General features: G+C 35.9%; 1 protein-coding gene across 1 annotated transcript; it reads left to right on the forward strand.

The window, feature by feature from the left end:
• Window positions 1–4,192: 4,192 nt before the first annotated feature.
• Window positions 4,193–8,671, forward strand: LOC127435757 (leucine-rich repeat-containing protein 10-like). Its single transcript, XM_051689425.1, has 2 exons — window positions 4,193–4,351; window positions 4,973–8,671. Exon 2 carries the CDS (start codon window positions 4,982–4,984, stop codon window positions 5,807–5,809), a length of 828 nt encoding a protein of 275 aa, XP_051545385.1. The 5' UTR covers window positions 4,193–4,351; window positions 4,973–4,981; the 3' UTR covers window positions 5,810–8,671.
• Window positions 8,672–8,674: the final 3 nt, after the last annotated feature.

Here is an 8,674-nt window from a genome sequence, read left to right on the forward strand (position 1 = left end):
GCTCTATTGGTCCATACAATTCAAGTGAATGGTGACCAGAACATTGAAGCTCCAAAAATCATATAAAGGCAGCATCAAAGTAATTCATAAGTCTACAGGTGCATCTCAATAAATTAGAATGTCGTGGAAAAGTTCATTTATTTCAGTAATTCAACTCAAATTGTGAAACTCGTGTATTAAGTAAATTCAATGCACAGAGATTGAAGTAGTTTAAGTCTTTGGTTCTTTTAATTGTGATGATTTTGGCTCACATTTAACAAAAACCCACCAATTCACTATCTCAAAAAATTAGAATATGGTGACATGCCAATCAGCTAATCAACTCAAAACACCTGCAAATGTTTCCTGAGCCTTCAAAATGGTCTCTCAGTTTGGTTCACTAGGCTACACAATCATGGGGAAGACTGCTGATCTGACAATTGTCCAGAAGACAATCATTGACACCCTTCACAAGGAGGGTAAGCCACAAACATTCATTGCCAAAGAAGCTGGCTGTTCACAGAGTGCTGTATCCAAGCATGTTAACAGAAAGTTGAGTGGAAGGAAAAAGTGTGGAAGAAAAAGATGCACAACCAACAGAGAGAACCGCAGCCTTATGATTGTCAAGCAAAATCGATTCAAGAATTTGGGTGAACTTCACAAGGAATGGACTGAGTCTGGGGTCAAGGCATCAAGACACAGACATGTCAAGAAATTTGGCTACAGTTGTCGTATTCCTCTTGTTAAGCCACTCCTGAACCACAGACAACGTCAGAGGCGTCTTACCTGGGCTAAGGAGAAGAAGAACTGGACTGTTGCCCAGTGGTCCAAAGTCCTCTTTTCAGATGAGAGCAAGTTTTGTATTTCATTTGGAAACCAAGGTCTTAGAGTCTGGAGGAAGGGTGGAGAAGCTCATAGCCCAAGTTGCTTGAAGTCCAGTGTTAAGTTTCCACAGTCTGTGATGATTTGGGGTGCAATGTCATCTGCTGGTGTTGGTCCATTGTGTTTTTTGAAAACCAAAGTCACTGCACCCGTTTACCAAGAAATTTTGGAGCACTTCATGCTTCCTTCCGCTGACCAGCTTTTTAAAGATGCTGATTTCATTTTCCAGCAGGATTTGGCACCTTCCCACACTGCCAAAAGCACCAAAAGTTGGTTAAATGACCATGGTGTTGGTGTGCTTGAGTGGCCAGCAAACTCACCAGACCTGAACCCCATAGAGAATCTATGGGGTATTGTCAAGAGGAAAATGAGAAACAAGAGACCAAAAAATGCAGATGAGCTGAAGGCCACTGTCAAAGAAACCTGGGCTTCCATACCACCTCAGCAGTGCCACAAACTGATCATCTCCATGCCACGCCGAATTGAGGCAGTAATTAAAGCAAAAGGAGCCCCTACCAAGTATTGAGTACATATACAGTAAATGAACATACTTTCCAGAAGGCCAACAATTCACTAAAAATGTTTTTTTATTGGTCTTATGATGTATTCTAATTTTTTGAGATAGTGAATTGGTGGGTTTTTGTTAAATGTGAGCCAAAATCATCACAATTAAAAGAACCAAAGACTTAAATTACTTCAGTCTGTGTGCATTGAATTTATTTAATACACGAGTTTCACAATTTGAGTTGAATTACTGAAATAAATGAACTTTTCCACGACATTCTAATTTATTGAGATGCACCTGTATATCGATATGATAGGTGTGGCTGAAGTCCTTTTTTTAAAAAAAATATATGCTCCTACCTGCCCAGTAGGTGGTGATATGCACCAAAAACAAAATAAGAATGTGAAAGTGGAGATTTATAGTAAAAAGGACTTAAATATTGATCTGTTTCTCACCCACACTTATCATTTAACTTCTTAAGATATGGATTTAACCACTGGATTACTTTTATGCTGCCTTTATGTGCTTTTTTTGAGCTTCAAAGTTCTGGCCACCATTCACTTGCATTGTATGGACCTACAGAGCTGAAATATTCTTCTAAAAATCTTCGGTTGTGTTCAGCAGAAGAAAGAAAGTCATACACATCTGGGATGCCATGAGGGTGAGTAAATGAAGGTGAACTATCTCTTTAATATATTATTGTATGAGGGCTAAACCATATGTCATTATTTTTAAATCAACGCTAATGACATTATTAGAACTTTTCCTACTTTACCTTTATTTACCCTACTTGAAACATTAAATGGCATTAAATTTAACATAATTCTCTTATTGGATGTTAATGTTTTGAAATCTATCCTGTTACAAGCCTCTCTGGACAGATGCTCTGCTGAGATCGCAAAATTTCACTGTTAAATGATGAGACAGGCAAAACCAAGTCGAAAACACTTACACTGTATATTTCACATCTGCAGCGAAATGCAGGTGAATATTCATACCTAGAACCAAGAATGCTTACATTGGAAGGAAGTATTTTGATGGGTAAGAATGTACACATTGATAGGTAGTAATATGCTGAGCTGCAGAGAATTTGAACAGTATATCAGTGTAGCTGTAATTGTAGCTGGTCATATAGCAAGTAGGTTTAGTTAGACAAAAAATACACTATTTGTGTTGCTGTTGAGGGACAGGCTAATTTTGGCTGTACAGTGTTTGCATTATATAAATCTCTGTATCTTGCTTATTAACGCCTCACTTGCTAAGAACAGCCCATAAGTTGTTGGTTTAATAGTCCTTGTGAAAGTTTGTGTTCAAAATAGCAAAATCACATCTGTTTGTGATCATTTCACTGACTTGATCACATGGCTCACTTTCAGTCTGTACCCTCCAATGTGAAGTGGTACTCATGCCTTTCAGATAGCACTTGAGGCTTTTCAGCTAAATCACATAAGACCTCTGACAGACCACGAAACAACTGAAGCTTTAGTTACGTGAAGGATGACTGAGAATGAAAGATCATCAAGTGTTGCAATTACATTAACAAAATGTCATTGTTCATCAAGTGTTTGAGAGGAAGCAAAATGCTATCTAAGTATCGCAAACACACAGATTTAACTGTTCTGAGCAAGTTTGGTTTGATTTCATTGGTGCAAGCCAATTAAAAACAAGACTGTTATTGTTCTACTTGATTTTAAGAGTTCTCAGAGTTTCAGCTTGATTTTCAGTAGTAGTCAAAAAAGTGCAGTGAATATATGACTACAGCGCAGGTTGTAGCTTTGTCACAGCGTTACTTAAAAATGTAAGATTAAATTAAACGAAGTATTTAAGGTTTTCAGTGTTAAAATATTTTCTTCTATCCCAGCTTAATATTCAGAGACAACTATAAGTAAGCCATTTATTTGTTAATTTTATGAAAAACTGTAAACACTGTTTGCATTGAGTGATCCAAATAGACCCGCCCCAACAACATTACTCAACCAATGGCGTGAGTTGGGGGCGAGAATATCTGACTGTTTGAACAACTGCAGGCGAGAGGCATATTCAGAAAGCTGTTTTTAAACATGGTTTATTTTGCAATTCCGTTCGGTGGTGCTAGTGTCACAGAAATTACATACTACATATTTATTTTATTTACAATTGCCTCTTATTATGGAAAAGCATAATAACTTTCTTTATTTTCTTATGGTGCACTCAGTATTTTTTTTATACTGCTCATTAAAAAGGTTTTACTCCTGAAGAATTGAATAATAATTTTGAAACATTTTTCAAATCATGACCACTTGCATAAGATGAATACGCATATCAGTAACCTTATAAATAGCTTTTCTATGTTAGGATCACATGACAAGCTGAATACTGTTTTTCTTATGCATTAAATTAATCATGGCTTATTGTAAATAGTGAATTTCTGTGAACTACAGTGGCATCAGTAACTGAACAATATTGCTTTTAAAAATGTTGCATCTATACCCATAGGTGTCAGTGTAAGTCAAAGATGACATAAACAAAAAAATGACTGAGTGAACCTTTAACCTTGATTTTCTGTTGCACACTTAAAATTTCCAAATCAAATACTGTGGTATGCCATGTGATGTTGACAGCCTCTGGTGGTTTTCTATAACTGGGTTTGTCTTATCTATGGCGTGGTTCACTCAAGTGGTCACAGTTATGTAGAAAGTCCTGGCTGAGATAAGTGCCCAAATAGAAGGTCTCCGATGACCCTCAGATTCCTTAATCACAGAACACCTTTAGGCTTATCACAGCCCCTGGTCAGCTCCACCTTCTAGAGCTGGAGAAATCATTTAGCTGAAATGGGGAGGAGCATGGATGTCATCTCTGGTGCTCTCAGCGACTGGCAGGGCAGAGGTGTCAGCAGAACATGGGAGTATGTAACACCACTCTGCCGCCCATTTCGCACTCTCATTCCTTAAAAAAACTCCCAGGATAGCTCGATACTAGATGAAGGTTTACATTTTCTACAGCCTGGTAAGTAGGGTTGAATATTCAAGTTTTTATTTAGTCTTTTTATTACTGCCTTATTGGGACATAAAACTGATTGTATCATTCATATTATTTTGTTAAAACAGGCATGCCATTCTCATCTATTTCTTTTAAGGTTTCAACCCAGAAGGAAAATTGTTATCATTTACTCATCTTGTCTTTCTGAACAGTATGACTTTCTTTCTTCTGTGGACAACAAAAAGAGTTATTAATAATATAAATTACAATTATGATATCAATTTTTCTTACAATAAAGTGAATGGTGCCTTGGCTCTCAAGCAAGATTTTTAAGGCAAGATTTTCAGTCAATAACGTCTCAAATTTCATTAATTCATTAATTTCTCACAAAACTATTGAATGGCTTCAGAAGATTCAGAATACAGTGCACGAGTCGTAAGGACCGCTTTTATGGTGCTTATTTGTCCTTTTGGAGTTTACAGTCTCTGGTAACCATCCACTTTCATTGCATGGAAGAGATTAGCTCAGACATTCTGCTAAACGTCTTCCTTTTGGTGTTCCACAGAAGAAAGAAAATCATACGAGTTTGGAATGACATGATTCACTGTAACAATCAGAAATCTATCTCTCTCTTGTGTTTCCATTAAGAGACCATGAATGTGGTTCTGGAGGATGGGAAATGTTGTGCGGGGTGCTGTGGCCTTCGTCCCCTCAGAGCGATGTCAACGATTTTTAGTAGGGGACTTGAAAGAGATGCCCCTTGATCGTACACTTGACCTGAGCAGCCGTCAGTTACGTCGCCTTCCCATCAGAGCTTCTGCCTTCAATGAGCTAGTCAAACTCTACCTGAGTGACAACCACCTTAGCAGTTTACCACCAGAGCTGCGAAACCTGCAAAAGCTACAGCTCCTAGCTCTGGACTTCAACTGTTTTGAGGAGCTGCCTCTGGTTGTCTGCAGCCTCTTACAGCTTAACATCCTCTATCTCGGCAATAACCGACTTTATGGGCTGCCCAGGGAACTATGCAAACTTACCGAACTTAAAACGTTGTGGCTAGAGACCAATAGCTTCACCAAGTTCCCTCGAGTAGTATGTGAGCTTCCCAATATCAAGACCCTCCATTTGGGCTACAATCAGCTACGTAGCTTACCCTCAGAACTTAGTCGACTTGAGGAGCTACGTAGCATCTGGCTAGCGGGGAACATGCTAAATGAGTTCCCACCTGTGCTACTGAAGATGCATTACTTGGAAGTGATTGATGTGGACAGAAATCGTATTTGCCATTTTCCGTCGCTTACCCATTTAAGAGGGCTGAAGCTTGTAATCTACGACCACAATCCTTGTGTTAATGCACCCCTTGTGGGTGAGGGCGTGCGACGGGTAGGCCGCTGGGCGGATTGCTCTGATGATGAGGAAGATGATAATGAAGGAAAGGTTGCCAAAGTAGGCATGAAGGTGCAGGGATCCCTGGAAGAGAATGAGTGAAGAAAAAGCAATATTGCAAAAGACATTTAAAGGAATATTCCGGGTTAAATACAAGTTAAGCTCAATCAAAAGCATTTTTTTTGCATAATGTTTCTTTATTTTTTTTTTGTGTGGTTTTTTTGTCACAAAATTAATTTTTACTTCTAAAAAAAAAAAAGAGCAAAAATCTTGGTTACAGTGAGGCACTTACAATGGAAGTCAATGGGGCCAAACGTTAAAATACACATTGTTATAAAAGTATAGCCACAAGATGTAAACAACATGCGTATTAACATGATTTTAGTCTGAAAAAAAAATCGCTTACTAACCTTTTCTGTGTAAAGTTATATCCAATTTGACATTTTCTTTGCCATGACGACTTAACGCCATAAAGCCTAAAACGACTGTAAAAATTACTATTTAAACAACTTTACAGCTCAAATAATTCACAAGTTGTAACAGAAGAATTATTGTAAGTGATTTATAAGCTTCACTTTTTTGCCTTTAAACCCTCCAAAAATTGGCCCCGTTCACTTCCATTGTAAGTGCCTCACTAATAACCTCTATTTTTTATTTTTATTTTTTTTAGTCTAAATAATTTTTTGTGGCATTAACCTTATGCCACAAATGCTGTCGATTGAGCTTAAATTGTATTGAACATAGATTATTCCTTTAAAATGGAATGCCATCTCAGTAAGGAAGCCTAGCTTGTTTCCAAATACAGTGTTTTTTAATACTGCAAAGAGGTCATTTAATTAGATGTTTGTGAAAATGACCTTGGAAATGAAGTGATAATTATTTCTCTATAAAAGTAGTCTTATAGTTGATTTGACATCATTAGGACAATGAGATGTTTATACATAAGACAATTCATTTGTGGTTTGTAACACATAATTATATGTTAATTAAACACATAAGTATATGTTAATTAAACAGAGCTATAACAAATTTGGATAACTTGTTACTGTTTAGTTAGGTTGGCCATGTCAATGATAAATGGTTAAATTCTAACAATATACCCCTATTCATAAATAATGCATGTTTCCTGTAACAGATTTGGGTCTTCATTTTGATGTAAGACTCTTAATAGGTTTTAATCATCCTCTATAGTGCTCCTGCTCTGTAATATGTGAAGCAGGACACTGTTCTCTGAATTAAGGTATTATAATCAGCTAATCAGCTGTAGAAATACAACTGATATTGTACTGTTCTGATTTAAAATAATAATAATAATAATAATAATAATAATAATAATAATCCTTTGTGTATTAGTACTGGTATGTTTTTATTTTATATTGGTAATAAACAAAGCATTACACTGGGTATTTTCAATAAAACATTATCACATATTATGAGTGAACAGGTCAACAAGAGATTGCAAAATTATTATAAGCAATTAATTTATGCAGATGTTATTAATATAAATAGATTATTCAATAGTATATAATACTATCAGCATTTAGGGAATAGACCCCATCAATGCTAAAGTCCCTAATGAAATGGCACATTTTCTTTTCTACACATTGCATAGACACACAGAGGTGCACACATTACAGAGGTGTACTGAATTCTGTATTGCAAAAGTGTCTGCAGTGTTTAATCTATTTAGTACGTGTTCCTAATATTTATCCTCAATATGCCACAAGTATGAACCTCTCACTTTATAAATGTACAATCCAGTGAAATGAATCCTTCCTGAAATACAGTGTTGTAAGTTCTGACATTTCCAGTTTGCAACCATCTTGATTTTGCCTTTGTTTACTCCCTCTTACAGAATGCTAACAATCTGCATGCTTACAAGCCTCCCAATGACTGGAATTTAGCTGTTAAAGGGATAGTTCATCCAAAAATGAAAATTCTCTCATCATTTACTCACCCTCGTGCCATCCCAGATGTGTATGACTTTCTGTCCAAAAATCTTCAGAAGCGACATGATAGGTGTGGGTGAGAAACAGATCAGTATTTAAGTCCTTTTTTTTTTTCTTTTTTCTTTTTTTTTTACTGTAAATGTCCACTTTTACTTCAACATTCTTCTTCTTTAGTTTTTGGTGATTTGCATGTGTCATGCATATCTCCACCTACTGGGCAGAGAGGAGAATTTATAGTAAAAAAAGGACTTAATATTGATCTGTTTCTCACCCACACCTGTCATATCACTTCTGAAGATATGGATTAAACCACTGGAGTCTTATGGATTACTTTTATCTTTCCTTTATGTGCTTTTTTGAGCTTCAAAGGTTTGGTCACCATTCACTTGCATTGTGTGAACCAACAGAGCTGAAATATTCTTCTAAAAATCTTAATTTGTGTTCAGCAGAAGAGAGAAAGTCATACACATCTGGGATGGCATGAGAGTGAGTAAATGATGAGAGAATTTTCATTTTTGGGTGAACTATGAATCATGTGTGGATGTTCATAATATTTTGGTAATATGGATTTAAGATAGTGAAGTACACATAATCTCAGTAAAAAAAAAATCTCTCTCACTACAAAGAAATAATTTGCACTTAATAGTAAATAAGTAGTAGTTATTTATCTGCACATTTTTATTTATTTGAAGGGCAAATAATTTATTATTGATATTTTAATTCTATATATAAACGCATATAAATAATATTAATATAAAAACAAGGATAGTAATAAATATCATATTTTGTTTACCAGATCTGGGAATAGTTTTATCTATTTCACAAATTTAAATGTATCAAATGAATTTTTAAAATAAACATTGCGTTTATTACAAAGCATGTCTGGTAAACACGACAAATTCAAAGTCCCATTTTTGTGCCTTTTGTGGCACATAATTTTCCTACAGAAAAAAAAAAGATGACACATTTTATGCTGTTTCTGTAATTTAATAAACTTGCAGTTTATTCTACAACATCT

Source organism: Myxocyprinus asiaticus, chromosome 46 (genome assembly GCF_019703515.2).
Source record: "Myxocyprinus asiaticus isolate MX2 ecotype Aquarium Trade chromosome 46, UBuf_Myxa_2, whole genome shotgun sequence".
Lineage (NCBI taxonomy): Eukaryota > Metazoa > Chordata > Actinopteri > Cypriniformes > Catostomidae > Myxocyprinus > Myxocyprinus asiaticus.